We start from the raw sequence: 19,795 nt of genomic DNA on the forward strand, positions 1-19,795 counted from the left end.
ATTAAATGAATATAGAAATTAATAAATTAAAATTTGCCCAATCGGCTCTATCCAGCTTTACAACCTTTCGTGATTTGCTTCACACCGAATCTAGGGTTGTCGTTTGGTTTGGTCTTTTACAAGCCGATAACCAGTATGATGGCATTGCCACAAAAGATATCGTGCCTCAACAGCAGCCAATGTGCGATTATATTTTCACTTAGCGGCGAGAATCTCACTGTTTTTTTGAGATTTTACTCAAATGGGTCGTTTTGCCTTCCTCGAGGCCCACAGGAGACCTTGTTTCACTTGTCAACGAGGATCCCCATCTGCTGCCGATGTTCAGCATTGTTTAGTTTCCTCCTCAGCTCTTTACAGCCCCAGTGGCTTTTATTACATCTCCCTTCGGGGGCTCAGTAGCTCTTTTTTAGAGCCTTCCCTTCTATTGGAAAATCAATGAGAGTCTGGCCTCTCCTTGTTGACTTGCCTATAAATAAACCTAACTCTTTATGCCTCTTTTCTTTCCTCCTATTGATTTTCTCCATGTTGTTGGGTTTTCTTTGAAAGTTGGACCAACTATGCTCTTGTTAGAGGTGGATTTCTGACTGGTTCCTTAGAGACACAGCGGACCCAAAATTTCAGACTCCTCCTGGGTGGAGGTGGGCATGGGAAGACTGCCTGCCATCCACATCCAGGGGGGTAAAGGCCAATGAGAATTAGAGCTGAAGGCCTTTTATGCAGGGACATTTCCCCGCTGTCTGCTTCGGGGCTTCCTTTTGATTATGCATGTTTTATCCACCCGTCAGAGGTCGCCTTGCTCTCCCTGCACGTTTGGCTCTTGTTTTCCAGATGCTGTTTTAGCCAGAATCTGGAAAATGCGGGCAAAGTGTGCAGGGAGAGCTAGGTGACCTCTGATGGGCAGAAAAGGCAGGCATAATCAAAAGGAAGCCCTGAAGCAGTTGGCAGGGGTGACGGCAAGGAAATGTCCCTGCATAAATGGCCTTTGAGAGGCAACCTCTGATGGGCAACATGTATAATCAAAAGGAAGCCCCGAAGCAGTCAGCAGGGCTTCAGCCTTCTCTCCCACATAGTTTTCACCAGTGGAAACAGCAATGGCAGGAGGCCTGTTGGCCCCTTCCTTGGGCTTAATGTACAACAGGTTTTTTAAGGTTAGTCCTTGCAAGAACGCCCTGACCTGGATGGCCCAGGCTTGCCCGGTCTCATCAGATCTTGGAAGCTAAGCAGGGTCAGCCCCGGTTAGTATATGGATGGGAGTCCACCAAGTAATACCAGGGTTACTATGCAGAGAAAGGCCATGGCAAAGCGCCACTGAATGTCTTTTGCCTCGAAAACCCCATAAGGGGTTGCCATAAGTCGGCTGCGACTTGACAGCACTTTACACACATACACACATACCTTGCCAGCGAGGTGTAGTGGTTAAGAGCGGTGATTTGGAGCAGTGGACTCTGATCTGGAGAACCGGGTTTGATTCTCCACTCCTCCACATGAGTGGCAGAGGCTAATATGGTGAACTGGATTTGTTTCTCCTCTCTTGTACATGAAGCCAGCTGAGTGACCTTGGGCTAGTCACACTCTCTCAGCCCCACCTACCCCACAAGGTGTCTGTGGTGGGGAGGGGAAGGGAAGGAGATTGTAAGCCAGTTTGATTCTTCCTTAAGTGGTAAAGAAAGTTGGCATATTAAAGCCAACTCTTTTTCTTCGTCTTCTGCACGAACATGTGACTGAGAGCCGGTTGCGATACCCGTATCCTGACTTCTGTTACACGTAACTTGTATTTTGGCTCTTAGTAGTGGAGAGAAAGAGGAGACCTATTATCAGAGCAGTACCTGCTGGTATGAATGAGGGAAACGACTGATGAAACCTTTTGAAAGGGGCAGAAATGGCTCGAAAGCACTTCTGCAGCCTTACAAACATGAACATTATCTTATCTTAGGAAAGGAAATAGTTCTGCAGGTTTTCAGCATGGTTCCTTTTGAATCTAGAAAATGACAACTGTGGCGGGTGCCCTGACAACACCAAAACTGCTCTATCTATCAAGCCCCTCCTCCTGTTATAAAATTATAGCAAAAAAGAACTGGCAGGTAAGAGGAAGGGCTGATAAACATCCCAATGCTTATATTTTAAAATATTTGTTAAAGGACAATCCACCAAAAACATGAAGGGTCGTTTGTTCCAATGTTTAGTTTGTTGGTTCATATGCGTGTAATACAAGTCTTACATTCAGATTCTCCTGGTGAATAAAGACCCTGCCTTGACCAGAGGTAAAAAGAATAGTACATCAGTCTTCAAATAATGATGCTTCCTGGCAGAAACGGTAAGTCTTGGGAATCAGAACCAGGCCCCGTTGTCCAGCCTCACAGTTAGGTAGGGGCCACCTTATTTCCACTCCTTTCCGAGGTCAAGGCAAGGCCCCCACGGACGGCAATCACGGCTGGTGTCGTTTCCTGCTTTGCCAGCGGGATGTGCCCACAGCTCATTGTGTTCAGGAGGCAGCTGCGGAACTACACATGGCAGAAAAACATAGAGACAGTAAGATTGGACAAGGTCAAGTTGACCTTGGAGACTATGAAAGGGGGTGGGGGCCATCCTTCTTGGCCGGCGTGGTATAGTGGTTAAGAGTGGTGGTTTGGAGCGGTGGACTCTAATCTGGAGAACCGGGTTTGATTCCCCACTCCTTTACATGAGCAGCGGAGGCTAATCTAGTGAACTGGATTTGTTTCCCTGCTCCTACACACGAAGCCAGCTGGGTAACCTTGGGCTAGTCACAGCTTTGATAGAGCTCTCTCAGCCCCACCTACCTCATAGGGTGTCTGTTGTGGGGAGGGTAAGGGAAGGTGGTTTGCTTCTGCCTTAAGTGGTAGGGAAAGTTGACATATAAAAACCAACTCTTCTTCTTCTTCTTCTACCACCCAGGACTACAATTCATGCGCATAGAGAGCTTTTCCATCTCTCCCACAATGAGGCGATGTGGATAAGTGTCTATCTTTACGCCTCAACTTACAAACAAATCCACACGAGTCCTTTTCCCTTGAGCATTGCTAATTCCCAAGACATTTACCTGTTTGTTCATGAAGACATAGATAATGGGGTTGTACACTGTAGCCGTCTTGGAGAAATAGGATGGCAGAGAGGCTAGCGCTGGCTGGATGGAGAGGTCTTTGGTTGTGGCAACCACCATGGCAAAAGTGGCGTAGGGCAGCCAGCAGATGAGAAAGGCCATCACCATAGCGACAACCATCCGGGTCACCTCCCTCTCGGCACGCTGCGTTGTCTCTTGTTCATCTTCGTGGCTTCTGTGCAGTCCCGCATGGGACTGCGCTTGCGCAGGCCAGCCGCGGAGAACTGACTAGAAAGCTTTTAGGAGCTTCAGAACGCCTGGAGCGCTCCCCCTCCCCTCCGTCCCAGGCCGAGAGCGAGCCGGCTTCCCGCCCAACGGTCATGTGACGGAGGGAGGAGGGGCGCTCCCCCTCAGTTCTCTCTTCGCCGCCGTGGAGAGAGCACTAGCTTTGTTTCAGAGCGTCTTTTCTGTTACCTCAGAGAAAATTTCTCTTCAGGATTTTATTTCTTTTTTGCCAATATAATCTTATTTAACAACTGTGCCAAATGTAGAAATAGTATGGCACAAAATAATGACTGTTGTTACGTTTGAGAGATTTGTGCTTTTTCTTTTACTTCAAAAAAAATAATTCTCTTCAGGATTTGATTTCCTTTTTGCCAATATGGTTTGATGTACCAAATGTGCCAAATATGAAAGGATTATAGCACAAAATAACAATGATTATGTTCTGTATAAGAGACTTATGTCTTTTCTTTCACTTAGAAAGGTCTTCTCTTCAGGATTTGATTTCTTTTCTTTTGTCAATGTGGCTTTATTTAACAAATTTGCCAAATGTACAATAGTATGGTACAAATTAATAATGCTTGTTCTATTTGAGAGACTTGTGTCTTTTCTTCTACCTCAGAAATTCTTTTCTTTCAGCATTTGATGTCTGTTTTGCCAGTATCACTTTCATTGACAATTCTGCCAAATGCAGAATAAGTATGCCACTAATTAATGGTTGATTTTGTTTCAGATACTTGTTTTAATCTTGTCTCTTTTTCATTTTTACAAGTCATTCAGGCTGTGTTTCTCCAGGTCTGTGAGGAAATCCGGCTTTACTAATGCTTAGGTTATCTCCACGACGTGTGTGGAAAGAGGTCTCAACCCAAAGGCTGTGATAAGGACTGGATATGCTGCAGCACTAGGGGTTCTGTCCCCTATGAAGTGCATAGATGAGACCTCGAAGTCGACAGGCTCTGAGAAAAGCCACTGTATGGTTGCACTAGGGGCTCGGTGTTCCGTCCCTTACGATGTGCATGGATGAGACCTTGAAGTCGACAGGCTGAGAAAAGCCACTGTATGGTTGCACTAGGGGCTCGGTGTTCCGTCCCTTACGATGTGCATGGATGAGACCTTGAAGTCGACAGGCTGAGAAAAGCCACTGTATGGTTGCACTAGGGGCTCGGTGTTCCGTCCCTTACGATGTGCATGGATGAGACCTTGAAGTCGACAGGCTGAGAAAAGCCACAGTATGATTGCACTAAGGGCTCGGTGTTCCGTCCCTTACGATGTGCATGGATGAGACCTTGAAGTCGACAGGCTGAGAAAAGCCACTGTATGGTTGCACTAGGGGCTCGGTGTTCCGTCCCTTACGATGTGCATGGATGAGACCTTGAAGTCGACAGGCTGAGAAAAGCCACTGTATGGTTGCACTAGGGGCTCGGTGTTCCGTCCCTTACGATGTGCATGGATGAGACCTTGAAGTCGACAGGCTGAGAAAAGCCACTGTATGGTTGCACTAGGGGCTCGGTGTTCCGTCCCTTACGATGTGCATGGATGAGTCGACAGGCTGCGTGGAAAGCCGTTTTACTGTGGTGCTAGGGGCTCTGGACCCCATGACATGCATGGATGATGTCTCGACGTCAACAGGTTCCGTGGAAAGCCTTCTAGTCTACAGCACTAGGGGATCAGTCCCCTAAGGTAAGGTAAGGTAAGGTGCATGACGTGCAGAGAGAGGTCTCGAGGTCGAGCAATTCCAAGGAGGTGGGAACACCTACTCCTCAGGGTGTAAAAGCCTCGACGTTGGCTCACCTCTGACGCACCAACACAACAGCCACCTGGCTCTTGTCGATGTCATACACCGATTCCTCCTCGATGCCGAGATGAGCGGGTTCGAGTTTGCCTCCATGCCAGCTGTCTGTTGCTGCGGCATCTGTTCGGAGAAGGGGAGGAATCTCAGCGTTGCAGCTCCCCCCCCCGCTTCCCTCGACGTCAGGCATCGCCGTCGCTAGTGGGGTAAGCAAGCTTGGGCTGAAGCATTGTCCAGCATGTGGAGAAGGCTTCTCAGCCATGTTCCGTCCCCCCCTTATGTTCCCTGAGCCTCTCCGTGGGATGCTCCTGCGGGAATACATATATCCCCATGGGTGTATAGACACTCATCCCCTCTGTGACAAGTGTCTTCCCACCGACCTCGAAGTCAATTTACATGGTCACCTTGGCGTCAAGGAGCGAGGGCTCATAATACGCTTCCTCTCATGTGTAACCCATCTGGGTTCCTGCCTGTCTCACCCATGGGGTCATTCAGCTCTATTTAGAATACTTAATCTGGATGGCATAGGCTTGGAAGATTTTATAATCTCCCTCAGATTCGAAGTCGGATCTGACAAGGAGTTGTGTTATGCGAAACCAATATGGTATACATTTGGCTTCTTTTCCCTAGAAGGTGGGAAATCTATATAAAGCTAAAAGAGGATGCTTGATTCCTCTTACAGTATCCCTCACCCAGTTGCTAGTTGCTGGGACACTTCTATCTTAATATGGGTCAGGTTCCCATTTTTATCCGGGGGTTGCTGGGGCTGCCCACTTTGACTCTGGGCAGGAGCACTGAATCTCCCATTAAGAACACTTTTCAGTGTTAGGGCTGTAATTAGCCTAAGCAAATTATGTACACTGATAAGTCTTGTACATATTGCGTTTATCCAGCATAAGGGGAGACGTCCCCAACTCACAGGGTGTTTGACTTCCCAAGGTCTTTTCATACAGGGACAAACAGGCATGACTACAGGATAATAAATGCATAACTCCTGGGTAGATTTATGCTAAATGCTGAATGGTGCTCTTAACCATCCAAGGCACTGGGTTCCCTCCATATTGAGTTCATTGCAGCTGAGATCTCTATATTGCAATGCAAATAAACCCCTTTATTTAGGAACACGCAAATTTTAATCTATGTATTTTTATCTTGGATAAAGGAAAATGCTGATAAGGGACCCCGACTGGACCTCAGACTCCTTAATATGGATCCACAGGTGCCCACATTTCAGGATACTTCCCTTTTCAGATGTCCTTCCTCAGTTGCCTGGGAGCCTTTTTGGTTGTAGCCCTGAATCTAAGGACAATTATCTTAATTGTATGTTACAGTATGTTACAGGCTTGTTGCACTTGCTTTCCTCCTGTCAGCAGGTGGTGCTGTTGATCCGTAATTGGATTATTGGCTATTGGACAATTCATTTTACCAGTCCTGCAGGTTTGCCTGTCTCTAACCTTGTCAGCCCTATGTGTCGTTGGATTTGCTACTTGAATTTGTGTAATCCCAATTGCTCCCTACTCAAAGGATAGCATTCTTTTTGCTACTTTGAATGTTTTTTCTTCGAGCCTTTAACAACTCAAGGGCCCATGGTTTTTCTGTCCCTTTAGCTGCACGATTTATGTGCAAATGTAGATCAGTTCTTAAAAGGAATAATTTTGATCACCATTGTTACTGGTCTATATCCTAGGGTATCTACCTACAGGCTTCAAAATAAAATAAAATAAAAATTAAAAAACAAAAACAAGACCAACAACTAATTGGTTGTTGGTTCAACTTGGTTCTGAGACTGGGGAATACTCCTCTGTGTGTATTGTGGATCATCAGTCTAAGAACATTAGACCTCTGGTACCTGAATTTACAAAACAAGGGTTTTCAAGAGGACATTAAAAAACATACCTTACCAAAGGCAAACAAACAAACAAATATATATGTTTCCAGTCATCGTCCCCTACTACGGTTGGTTCTATTGCATATCGCTTTGGTTCCTGCTCCTTCCCAGACTAGTGGTGCAGATCCTGTCTGACAGGGCAACTATTCTAATACCACCTATATCCAGAACTGTGCTGTGTTCTCTCCAGTACTAAGGTTCTCACAAGCACTTGTGCAAGGGTGTTTACCTGAATGTTTTCCTTCATGAAATCACATTATTCTTCTGGAAGTCAGGACAATCCAGTACCATTTTGTACCTTTTTTCAGCCACTGCTATGAGTGTATATAGCATGGCAATGTAAATATCTATAGCATGAGGGAGAGTTCCCTGTCCTGCTGTCCCAGGTTTTTCCGGTTGTGGCAAAGGACCTAACAGCACAACGTTTCCTTCCTGGACGTCCAGGTGGTGAGAGAAGCCTACTCTCTCAGATTTCCCAAGCTGACAGGTTTCATCAACCCACAAGTAATCCCTCACTCTATGTTCCCTGCTTTCCCTTTTTAAGGGAATGGTTTTTTCCCAGGTAGAGTCCTATTATCTCAAGTGCAGATGCAATATGTCCCTGCTTCCTACGGAACACTGGATGCCATGAGGCCGTCGGAGAGATTCTCCAGTTTCACTGGTCACATTTATTTTAATGCTGCATTTTTGTTCCCTGGCTTCACAGACCCAGGACACCAGTGATGCTCATAGGTCCCTATTGACCACAATGTTTTGTGTTCCCAATCTGTAGATTACTTTTGATGAGGATTTCGGGTACTTTCTCAAGAAGACTAGCTGATCAGGGTATAGCCCCTTCCTTCTCTGCCACCTGTTTAAATTATTGGTCTGTGATCACTTTTCATCAGGTTAAGGTAGTATTACCTAGATTGAAGTTCGACCTTGGGTAAGGTCCCGTTGCGAACCTGTTTTCTTCTAAATCCTCAGTCGCTAACTAAGCAATCTCTTCATGCAATCAAGTGCCTGAAGACCATGTCCTTCAGGTTCCATGCAGCACCTAAACAACCTATTGGTCTAGTGCATGGAAGGCTGAACCAGCAGCTTCTTTGGAAACGGTTTCCCGATGGTGTTTATAGCAATGCTGAACTATGCTGTCCACTCCATATGGAGGCCTTTTGCAACAGGGCTCATGTCTCTTTCGCTGTTTTCCTTGCCATGACAGATTTCTGAGGCTTCTCTAAAGTGGCAACCTGGTCCTTCGATCCACATACCTCTGGCATTGCCCTGTAGATGTGGTCTCCAGGGAGGAAACAGCTGTTTGTGAGAGTTGTCTTTTAATTAGGTGACAAGCCCACACCCGCCTCCATGGTAGGTGAGCTTGCTATTCTCCCATGCGGGACTGCACAGAAGCCACGAAGATGAAAAACAGAGTTGCACTTACCTGTAACTGTTGTTCATCGAGTGGTCTTCTGTGCAGGCACGCATCCCTCCCTCCTTTCCCCGCTGTGGGCTACTGCTTGGTGGCTATGGTGGTCTTCCACGGCGGCGAAGGGAGAACTGAGGGGGAGCGCCCCTCCTCCCTCCGTCACATGACCGTTGGGCGGGAAGCCGGCTCGCTCTCGGCCTGGGACGGAGGGGAGGGGGAGCGCTCCAGGCGTTCTGAAGCTCCTAAAAGCTTTCTAGTCAGTTCTCCGCGGCTGGCCTGCGCAAGCGCAGTCCCATGCGTGCCTGCACAGAAGACCACTCGATGAACAACAGTTACAGGTAAGTGCAACTCTGTTTTTCTCTCTGCTGAGCCGCTACCTGCAAGAAGGACGAGGAAAGACACGAGAGAACGCCTCACTGGTCTGCAGCGATGCCTATAAAGTGGCACAGAGGGAGGGGACGCTTGGCTAACAAGTAACATTCCCATGTGATGAGCATCTGGGATTTCCGAAAAGGTCATCATGGGGGATATCTAAAGAATCAAGTAAAAATGAGAGACGTTTGCAAGTCAGGCTTATACTTCAAGGAACACAATAAAGCAGTTCCCTGCTGCAGCAGAACACCTTTAGTGTAGTACCCCGTTTCCAGAGGGGATAACCAGACAACCTAACACTTGCAACATCTTAATTTCAACAACAACAACAACAATCTCCTTCATTGGCATAAAATCGAAACATGGGGTGTCTGCATAGTAGCAGAAATTGTCTCAGAAATTGAGCTACTATCTCCAGTATAGCAGGAGAGTGATTATCTTAATTTCACCTGTGGAACTTCTTGTGGCCAGTTCACATGTACTTTCATCACCCACTGTGGTGTGAAGTGATTATGTGCATATGTGCGTTGATCATTGCCGATTAATCACCACAGGTAGCACTTTCCAACTTATTTACTAAGAACATAAAAAGAGCCCTGCTGGATAGGGTTACCAACCTCCAGGTAACAGCTGGAGATCTCCTGCTATTACAATTGATCTCCAGCCGACAGAGATCAGATCCCCTGGAGAAAATGGCCGCTTTGGCCATTGGGCTCTATGGCATTGAAGTCCCTCCCCTCCCCAAACCCTGCCCTCCTCAGGCTCCGCCCCAAAAACCTCCCACCGATGGCAAAGAGGCAAGCCTACTGCTGGATCAGGCCAGTGGCCCATCTACTCCAGCATCCTGTATCACACAGTGCCCAACTTGTGGTCCTAGAGGGCCAACAGAAAAGGCATAGAGGCCTTGATGTTGCCTTCTGGTATTGCTACTCAGGGGTTTACTGTCTCTGAATTTAGAGGTTGCCTTTAGTCACCACAGCTAGTAGCCATTGACAGACGTGTCCTCCATGGATCTGTAATCCCCTTTTAATGCCATCTAAATCACCCAGCAGCGATATCCACAATTTAATTACTCATCGAGTAAAGAAGCATTTCCTTTTGTCTGTCCAGAATCTATTGCCCATCAACTTAATTGAGTGCCACCAAGTTCTTCCCCAAGTATGGGAGAAGGAGAACACGTTCTCTCTACTAACTTGCATACTTGTATAAACCTCTATCTTGCCCCTGAGGAGGGAAGGCAGCATGGTATAGCCCAATCTTGTCAGATCTTGGAAGCTAAGCAGGGTCGGTACTTGGAAGGGAGACCTCCAAGGAAGGAAGACTCTGCAGAGGAAGGCCATGGCAAACCACCTCTGCTTCTCACTTGCCTTGAAAGCCCTTGCTGGGGCTGCCATGAGTCAACTACGACTTGATGGCACTACACACACACACACCCTGCTCCCCGTCATCTTTTTTCTAAAAGGAAAAGCCCCAGACAACTGCCCTCCTCTGACCCTCTTAATCATCTCCGTTGCTCTCTTCTGTGCAGTTACCAGTTCTGCAGTTTGCCGGGGAGGGGCTGTGGCTCAGTGGTAGAGCCTCTGCTTGGCATGCAGAAGGTCCCAGGTTAAATCCCCGGCATCTCCAGTTAAAGGGACTACTCAGGTAGGTGATGTGAAAGACCTCTGCCTGAGACTCTGGAGAGCCGGTGCCGGTCTGAGTAGACAATACTGACTTTGATGGACCAAGAGTCTGATTCAGTATAAGGCAGCTTAATGTGTTTCATGTGTTAATGTGTCTTTTGAGCTACAACAACATTACACAGTGTTACAAATGCGACCTCACCATCAAACTAAACAAGGGCATCACAATATTGGCTGTTTTATTTTCACCCCCTTTCCTAATAATCCCCAATATTGCATGTATATCTTGTCTTTCTTCCAACATAGAACTGGGCATGGCACAGTCGGCAAAACAAGTGAGTAGGGATGTTACCGGTTTTCTTGAACGTACCATCTTGATTTTAAAAGCACATTTTCTCACATGGCTTCTTCTCCCTCAGGTCAAAACTGCTGTTTCTCTCCCCCATCCCCTTTGATCATGCTAACAACATTTGATGCCCCCATTAAAAATTATGCCTCTTTTTGTATCAATTGCATATAAATGGCATAAAAATAGCATAAACGTGCTGTAAAAGGCGCGCATGAGCTGGGAACACCTAAGGGGGAAAAAATCAGTAAAATGAACAGGCAACCTATGAAAAGAATAGCGAAAAGGGGCAGATTTGTACCTTGCTCAATGGGAATGTTGAAAGAGTAGGTGTGAAGCAACACTTAATTACCGCCAATTATTTGTACTGTTCATCTACATGAGCAGTTGGAGCAGCCCCCCTCCCCAACATGGTGCCTGTGGGCGCCACAGCAGCCACCAACACATTTCTTGGCACCTGCCAAGAGTATTTAGAAAGCGGGTGGGGCCAAGTGAGGCTTTTGATTGGCTGTGCAGATTTTTTAAAATGTTGCTGTGGCACCTCTGGAAATCGAACTTTCAGCTAGAAAGTAGGAATTTTAAGGTCCCATTTCAGACTACTACAGTTCTAGGATCCTGATGGACAGAAGTCTATGTAATGTGGCTGTGCTTGGTAGCCAGATGTTGTCTCTAGTTCCTAGCAAGGAGGGGTTCTTTCACGTGTATTCCACAGAAGTAAGACAAGTGGCTGGTGAAAGGGTTTTGTAGGGGAAGGAGCTGGATGGATATGTTTATAGCAATCTTCACTTGTAATCTATAGGGATGCCAGCTCCTGGTTTGGAAATACCTGGAGGTTTTGTCGGTGGAGCCTGAGGAGGTTAGGGTTTGGGGAGAGGAGAGACTTCAGTGGGGTATAATGCCATGAAATCCACACATGTTCATGTGTTCAATCAGTATTGATCATTTGGAAATATTTTCTTTGGAATTATCCTGGAACTCAGCACCCACTTACCTGAAATCAAGCCTTTTCTAAATCAAGATAGTAAGATTGACCTGTGCACTGTGGGGGTGTAAACATGTGCACACGCACACACATTCATGCTTGTAACATATGTAAAGATCCATATGAAGCTGCTCTGGAGTCAAACCTGAATCCAGGTAACTCAGTATGGCCTGCTGGGCTCTAGGGCTTTAGGCAGAAGAAGTCCTTCCCCCAGGTCTTGTCCCTGAGATTCTTTAACTGGAGCTGCCAAGGTCAGAAACTGAGTCCTCCTGCCCGCATAGCAGATGCTGAGCCCTCGGCTGTCTTTCCCTTATAATGAGTCAGACCCTTGGGCCATCTAGCTGCTAACTACTAGGAGTAGGTAAAGGTTTTTCCCCATGAGCTGATATTCTTTAATTGATACCTTCTGGCTGCAAATCAGGTGCCGTTCCATGGAACTGTGGCCCCCTCCCCGTGTGACGCTGCCTTATGTTGAATCGGACCATGTCCAGCTCCCTACTGTGGAAATTAAGGTAGTCTCCACTGTGCCTTTCATGCTGGGTTTTTAAAAATTGTTGTCTGTTTTTATAAACCAGCTTCATTACCCGTATTTTCCACATGGGGATATGTTTTGGGTGGTTCTCTTGCTGCTGCTGCTGCTGTGTGTGTGTAAAATACCATCAAGTCACAGCCAATTTATGGCAACCCAGTCGGGTTTTCAGGGCAAAAGACTATCAGAGGTGGTTTGCCATTTCCTTCCTCTGCATAGCAACTAGGGTTGCCAGGTCTCTCTTCACCACTGGCGGGAGGTTTTGGGGGCGGAGCCTGAGGAGGGAGGGGTTTGGGGAGGGGAGGGACTTCAATGCCATAGAGTCCAATTGCCAAAGCGACCATTTTCTCCAGGTGAACTGATCTCTATCAGCTGGATATCAGTTGTAATAGCAGATCTCCAGCTAGTACCTGGAGCTGGCAACCCTACATCCCACCCCTCACACACACACACACGCACACACACCCAGTGGTACTCACCGATCGCAATGTCAACAGCAAGTTGGCATAGGAGAAGAGGATCATGCTCAGAGGCACAGCAAAGCACATCACAAACAAGGCCATGATGTAGCTGTTATTGTTGGTACCACCCATGTACCAGTTTGGTCCACAGGATGTTCCTAAGCCTGGGAATCAAGTGGGTGGAAAATTAACTCAAAGTCATCAGAAAAACGAGGGCCTTCAGAAAGGGATTCTAGGTTGTGCTGTGATCAAATGAAGAGAAGAAGAAGAATTGTTTTTTATTTGCCGACTTTCTCTACCACTTAAGGAAGACTCAGACCGGCTTACAATCACTTCCCCTCCCCTCCCCACAAAAGACACCCTGTGAGGTTTGTGGGGCTGAGAGACTGTGACTTGCCCAAGGTCACCCAGCTGGCTTCGTGTGTAGGAGCGGGGAAACAAATCCAGTTTACAAGATTAGCCTCCGCCGCTCATGTAGAGGAGTGGGGAATCAAACCTGGCCCTCCTGATCAGAGACCACCGCTCCAAACGTCTGAGATAGAAGAATTCCCCTACTTGGAGTCAAACTTCAAGTGTCACATTCATAACTTCCAGCTATAATTTTGTAAGCCAGTCTCTATCAGATCTTAAAGGTTGGATTTTTAAAGGGGGGGGGGAACGACGACAGAGAGACAATCCCCCCACAGTGTTTGTGTCAAAAACAAACAGCCCCCAGTCACACTGCAGTTTTCCTGAAGGTTTTTTTCTATAATATTGACAGAGTTGGCTAACTCCCAGCAGGCCTTGACTAACTGGAGCCTTTGGAACTACATGGGACCATAAGTTGGTCAGAGACTAATTGACAGTTGCTATGGGAGATTTGCAGGCAGTGGTGGGGGGAAAGAGCTGGTTCTCTGTGGGTCCTAAGGTTTGCAGCCCCACTTCAAAGTTGGAAAGAACAGACTGTCCAGAAAAAGAAGAGATTTGAATCCGGCTGTGCAGCATCCTGAGGTTAATTGTTTGGTTCACACGGTTCACATCAGAGAGTCATTAGGAGACTGAGACAACAGCAGTATTTGTGAGTCTTATGCCTTTTCAAACTTTCCAGTCCTCGTACTAGCAAAGGCAGCACATCTGTGAGACTCCAGCACCTCGTTGCGTTTCTCTCATAAGGAACTTTGCTCCAGACATAATCGAGAGTTTAAAAGTTTTATTTAAGAAAGCCAGCGAGTTCAGTGGGTCCGTTGAGACATAAGGCTGGAATGCAGACATTACTGGGGAAACACCAGTACATTTAAAGGGTTCATACAATAGGGTTGATTAGTTTCAGGACATAATACAAAAGGGTCGAGTTGAGGCAGAGTTGCCTTGATGGTTTAGGTATAAGGAAACAATACAGAAGGTAACAGCCTATTCACAGGAAAAAACATACATGAAACTAATGTGTGAAATAGCTAGGTGATGGCCAGGGCTCCCAGGCATTGTTCCGAGGGACCTGGTGACTCAGTAACGATTAGCCGGGCAGGTCTCCATTGAGGTGTAGATGCCGGGGTGGGGGTGGGCAGAGGTTGAAAGCCAGGAAGCCTTAGCTGACAACATCTCTCTCCATTTCAGTAACTGACGGGAGTACAGATTTCACAAAAGTGTACCCAGCAGGCTTACCTTCGGGGACGTAGCTGCTCCAGCCAAATAGTGGGGGGACTGTCCAAACTAATGACCATACCCATGTGTAAAGGCAGCCAACCACTGCATGCCTTTGCTGGAACCGGAAATCTCCCACAGGTTTGCAGATCACGAGGTACCTCTCAAAGGCCAGGATCGCCAATGACCAGAGGCCCACAATTCCTGAAAGAGGGACAAAAATACAAGCAGGTCTAAATTCCAGGCCAAGCAAGCCCTCTTTGATTTCTTCCTCTGGAAAATGGAAGTTATGGCTCTTTGGTCCAGGATCCAGCCACACATTTCTTTATTATCATGGTGCATCCTTAAAATAATGTCACCCATGGGCCCCTACCCTTTGAAAGATAAATATATGGCACAAATAATATTCTAAGAGCACTCTAGCCAAGTTTCTCTTTTAAATAATGTTAACATATTAGCCATTGGGCACCTCAGTAGGTGGGGTTGCATATTTTCACTTTGGCCAGATCTTGTGTTGTGGGGAGGGGCTGGTGTGTGTGTGCGGCAACGTGGCTGAAGGGCATTTCATCCCCAAGGCATCTCAGCTGGGAGAATTCAGCCCCTAAATGGAAGATGTTGGTCATTCCTTACCACCCTGAAGCATCCGGCCAGGCTCACAGTCTTTCCGGCTGAAGACGAATTCTGTTTTTTAAAAACCAGAAATGTACTTATGGAAAAGTTCCACTCTTAGAATAGAAAGTGTCATCTCACAAATTAAAAGCATTTCAAAAATTCTTTGGGGGTGTGTGAACTGGCAAACAGAGGGGCTGGCCACCCACTGGCCCCCACCCTAGCTGCAACCCTAGTTTCAGAAGGTAGCCATGTTGGTCTGCTAGATTCGAGTCCAGGAACACCCTAGGGATGAGCAAGATTTTCGGGGTATGAGCTTTCAAGAGTCAAAGTTCCCGTTGTCAAATCTGATGAAGGGAGCTTTGGCCTTTTATGCAGGGATGTTTCCCCGCGGTCACCCCCGCTGACTGCTTCGGGGCTTCCTTTTGATTATGCAGGCCTTTTCTGCCCTTCACAGGTCGCCTCGCTCTCCCCGCGCATTTTGCCTGTGTTTTCCAGATGCTGTTTTAGCCAGAATCTGGAAAACACGGGCAAGGTGCGCGGGGAGAGCGAGGTGACTTCTGATGGGCAGAAAAGGCAGGCATAATAAAAAGGAAGCCCCGAAGCAGTGGGCAGGGGTGACACGGCAAGGAAATGTCCCTGCAGAAATGGCCTTTGACTCTTGAAAGCGTCTACCCCGAAAATCTTGCTGGTCTCTAAGGTGTCCCTGGACTCGAATCTAGCTCTGGTTTGGTGACTTTTCCCTGGACCACCAAAAAAGACCAGCAGATTCCCTTTTGTGGGATTAAAAACTTCAGGCACAGATGGGATACAACTGTGCTTTTTGCACTGCAATGCACATCTGGGCACAGGGAATGTGGCTGGAGGTGTGTGTTCTCATTTGCAGTGCTGGAGGCACGGAAACCCACTTTCCTGCCCCTTCCTTGGCCACTAAGCAAAGGCAGCCTTCTCTTGCTTAAAGCCCTCGTAGTACGGTTTGTAGAGCCAGCGTGGTGTAGTGGTTAAGAGTGGCAGACTCTAATCTGGAGAACCGGCTTTGACTCCCCACTCCTCCACATGAGCGGTAGGCTCTAATCTGGAGAACCGGGTTGGTTTCCCCACTCTTCCACATGAAGCCTGCTGGGTGACCTTGGGCCGGTCACAGTTCTCTTAGAGCTCTCTCAGCCCACTCAGAGGCAGGCAATGGCGAACCACCTCCGAACGTCTCTTGCCTTGAAAACCCTATGGGGTCACCATAATCCGGTGTGACTTGGCAGCGCTGTTCACACACACAGTAAGGTCTGTGCTGTTTCACGTGGATTTAGAGCCCCTGGTATCCTATGTGGGGACCCGCCCAGCTGCTTGCAAGGTTCTGGCTACAGTCCTGTCTCTAGGATTTATCATTCAGACTTAAGAAGAGCTCATTCGTGTATTATAGCATGCCATGTTAACCATACCCATAAGGTTCTCTAAGGAAGTGTGCAAATGTTGTTAGGGTGTTTTTATAAGCAGTGTTCAGAGAAGAAATTCCTCACTTAGTAAATCAGGTGTGCCAGAATATCATTTTACTGGGGTGGTGGTGGTTATGGACATTTTGAACAACCGGCTTGAGGATTTTTCCTGAACAGCTGGTATTAAGAAAAATAAAATATATAAAATATATGTATCTATGAGAGCAAGCTAGGAACCTTTCCTTGTAGCCTGCCTCTTCCTCCAAGGAACTTAGGATAGTATACATGAAGCCCCCCCTCCTCCATTGTGCGTAGGGTTGCCAACCTCCAGGTAGTAGCTGGAGATCTTCCGCTATTACAACTGATCTCCAGCCGATAGAGATCAGTTCACCTGTAGAAAACGGCTGCTTTGGCAATTGGACTCTATGGCATTGAAGTCCCTCCCCCCAAACCCCACCCTCCTCAGGCTCCACCCCAAAAATATCCAGGTATTTCCCAACTGGGAGCTGGCAACCCTAATTGTGCGCCACAGCAATCCTGCATGGTTCATGGTCACAACCTAATTCCCATGCAAGATAGGGTTGCCAGGTCCTTTTTCGCCACCGTTGGGAGGTGTTTGGGGCGGAGCCTGAGGAGGCCAGGTTTGGGGAGGAACTTCAGTGCCATAGAGTCCAATTGCCAAAGCGGCCATTTCCCCCAGGGGAACTGATCTCTATCGGCTGGAGATCAGTTGTAATAGCAGGAGATCTCCAGCTAGCACCTGGAGGTTGGCAACCCTACCATGAACCACCCAGTGCGCATCTGACTGTCAGGCCCTGAGGCAGATCTGTACACAATCTGAGCACTCTCTAACACAGGAGTCCCCAACATGGTGCCCATGGGTGCCATGTGCCCACTGACACCTTTCCTGGTGGTGCCCCATCTTTTTAGACAGTTGGTGGGTCCAGGTGGGGCTTTTTCCCAGCAAGGCTTTTGATTGGCCACTGGAGATTTGGTTGGCTGTGCAGGTTTTTAAAAACATTGCTTTGGCAGCAGCTGCCACCACATCACATGGAGCTTTACTACATGACTGAAGGGAAGCTGCAGCAGCCATTTTGTGGCTGGCTCTGCCTCTTATGGCAGCCATTTTGTGGCTGCGCCCGCCATACTGGGTCACAATGCCAAAGATCCCCACAGCTCAAAAAAAAGGTTGGGAAAAGGGTTGCCCGCTCCGGGTTGGGAAATATCTGGAGATTTTGGGGGTGGAGCCTGAGAAGGGTGGAGTTTGGGGAGGGGAGGGACTTCAGTGCCATAGAGTCCAATTGCCAAAGCGGCCATTTTCTCCAGGTGAACTGATCTCTATCGGTTGGAGATCAGTTGTAATAGCAGGAGATCTCCAGCTAATACCTGGAGGCTTGGCAACCGGCTAAGGAATTATTCAGTACGCAGCCACCACTGCACTAAATTCTTTACTTTTAAGAGAAAACCTGCAAGTGTTCAAACATGTACTACTTTACAAGATAAACCATCATATGTACTTTTTATACAATATGTTAGAAAGCTGTTTCATTCTTTATACAGGGAAATATATATACACAGATATATCACTGTTCTTATAATCTCAGTGGAACAATGTCCCGTATTAAATTCTAACTATCTATGTATTTTTCTTTGCAAAATTGACTCAGGCTAATGCCTTGATGCCCAAATCAGGGCCAACGTCCCAATAATGGAAAATGACAAGACTCCGGCTATATCTTGTTTCGTAGGCTTCCTCAGAATATTAATTTCATTTATCCGGCTGCAATCTTGCAGCTCCTGGAATGTGACTCTTAGTCCAATGAGTTGGGAACTGAACCTGCGCCTCCTCAGTCTTAATCTGGAACTCTAACCACTATGACTCATTGCCTCTCATTGTCTCACGTCAGTTCTGCCCTAGCTGCGATTTCAAAAACTGCCCTTCTTTCCTCAATTTTAGCCCCCACCCCACAAATCCAAAATGGAGATAATAATACTGAGAACCCCAACACACATACAGACAGGTCTGTTGTACTTATCAGCGTTACCTGTTAAGGAGACCATGAACCCTTCAAACTGGCATGCTGTCTTGCCAAACATGAAGAAGCCGAAGGCGTTGTTGGCAAAGCTGATGGTACTCCCGAAGAAGGTGACAAGGAGGTTGGCTGTGGCCAAGTTCACCAGGATGTAGTTCAAAGGTGAGCGGAGTTTCTTGAACCGGACGGAGACTGCGATGACTAGCCCATTGACCAGGGACGCTGAGACCACCACCACCCCCATGAGCACAGTCACGGAGATGTAGATACCTCGTGAAGCCTGGTGGGGCCACTGTGGCCCATCGAACGGGCTGGGGGTCCCGTTCTTCAGGTAAGCATTTGCAGTTTGCATTTGGGGACCTTGACCAGCCAAGACAACGACGGCAACCAATCTTGGAGAGCTGCAGGCCACCTTTATAAAACCACAGGTGCGTCAGGAGACCAAGATGCGTCTTGGCAATAAGACATCGTAAGCTTTCTTAAGCCCCCCACCCCCCGGTCCCCATAATCAGCTCTTCCCTTGAAAAGCCAGGAGAATTTTGCTTACCATCTTGATGAGGGAAAGCCAGCCTCCATTAAAAGGAGTGGGAATTTACACCAGCTTAAGGGGGTGGGGTTGCTTTGTTAAAACGTCTGCAAAGACAGGGGCCTGTAAAGAGGGGATTATCTGTGCCTCCCCCAGATTATCCCAAGGAGTAATTATTAGAAATTGCTGGTGCAGGCACCAGGACACGCACACCCAAATGCTAGATGGAGGGTGTTTTGTTCCGTTTTTTCCATATGTGATCCGGAGGTGGGCCGTGGAGTTTCTCTCACTATAAAACGTGGAGGAGAGATAAAGAAGTCAGACCCACTCTGGTCAAGTAGGTGAGGCCTCCATCCCCTTGAACACGAGAACATCAGAACATCAGAACATCAGAGAACATCATATCCTGCATTTTGTTTCCGTCACTGACCAACCATGTGCCCCCAATAAGACGCAAAGCAGGGGCACCGAGTTCAAAGCCTCCCCCTGTGGCTGCCCAGAAACTGGCAACTTCTGAACATGGAGTTTCTATCTGAGCCATCATGGCCCTCCTCCCTGTCAAACGCTTCTAAGCTAGTGGCCATCATTATATCCTGTAGCTGTGAGTTCCATACGTTTACAGCCCTGACCTGGAAGTCCTTATAAGGGAGGAGTGCCACATAACCAACCTGTAGTCACATGGCCAGTTGAAGTTAGGTATACCATTTGGCTGCCCATGGTGGGAGAAATCAAAAGTGATATGACAGCATCTGCAACACTCTAGGACTAATTTCCCCTAATCTCTATGATCTTCACCATAGAGATTTGAGGGACTTTGCAGAGTGTCACTAGGGCTGTGATGCT

The 19,795-nt window shown here is 47.4% G+C and overlaps 1 protein-coding gene across 1 annotated transcript; it reads right to left on the minus strand.

Annotated features, from left to right (window-relative positions):
* Positions 1-2,360: 2,360 nt before the first annotated feature.
* On the minus strand, positions 2,361-18,778 carry LOC130491307 (pinopsin-like). Its single transcript, XM_056865019.1, has 6 exons — positions 18,439-18,778; positions 14,376-14,558; positions 12,753-12,898; positions 8,772-8,799; positions 3,059-3,273; positions 2,361-2,501 (listed from the first exon to the last, which is right to left on the minus strand). Exons 1-6 carry the CDS (start codon positions 18,776-18,778, stop codon positions 2,361-2,363), a joined length of 1,053 nt encoding a protein of 350 aa, XP_056720997.1.
* Between the last annotated feature and the right edge of the window lie 1,017 nt (positions 18,779-19,795).

Source organism: Euleptes europaea, chromosome 19, assembly GCF_029931775.1.
Source record: "Euleptes europaea isolate rEulEur1 chromosome 19, rEulEur1.hap1, whole genome shotgun sequence".
Taxonomy (NCBI): Eukaryota; Metazoa; Chordata; class Lepidosauria; order Squamata; family Sphaerodactylidae; genus Euleptes; species Euleptes europaea.

Bases quoted from the DNA above. Each gene is read 5' to 3' on its own strand.
- LOC130491307 (XM_056865019.1), bottom strand. From the start codon at position 18,778: ATGCAAACTGCAAATGCTTACCTGAAGAACGGGACCCCCAGCCCGTTC. The intron at 8,800-12,752 runs GTGAGTACCACT...TCCTTCTTGCAG, and splicing joins TGCTGTTGACATTGCGATCG to GTAGCGGCTCAGCAGAGAGA. The intron at 3,274-8,771 runs GTTGCACTTACC...AAGATGAACAAG, and splicing joins TCAGCAGAGAGAAAAACAGA to AGACAACGCAGCGTGCCGAG.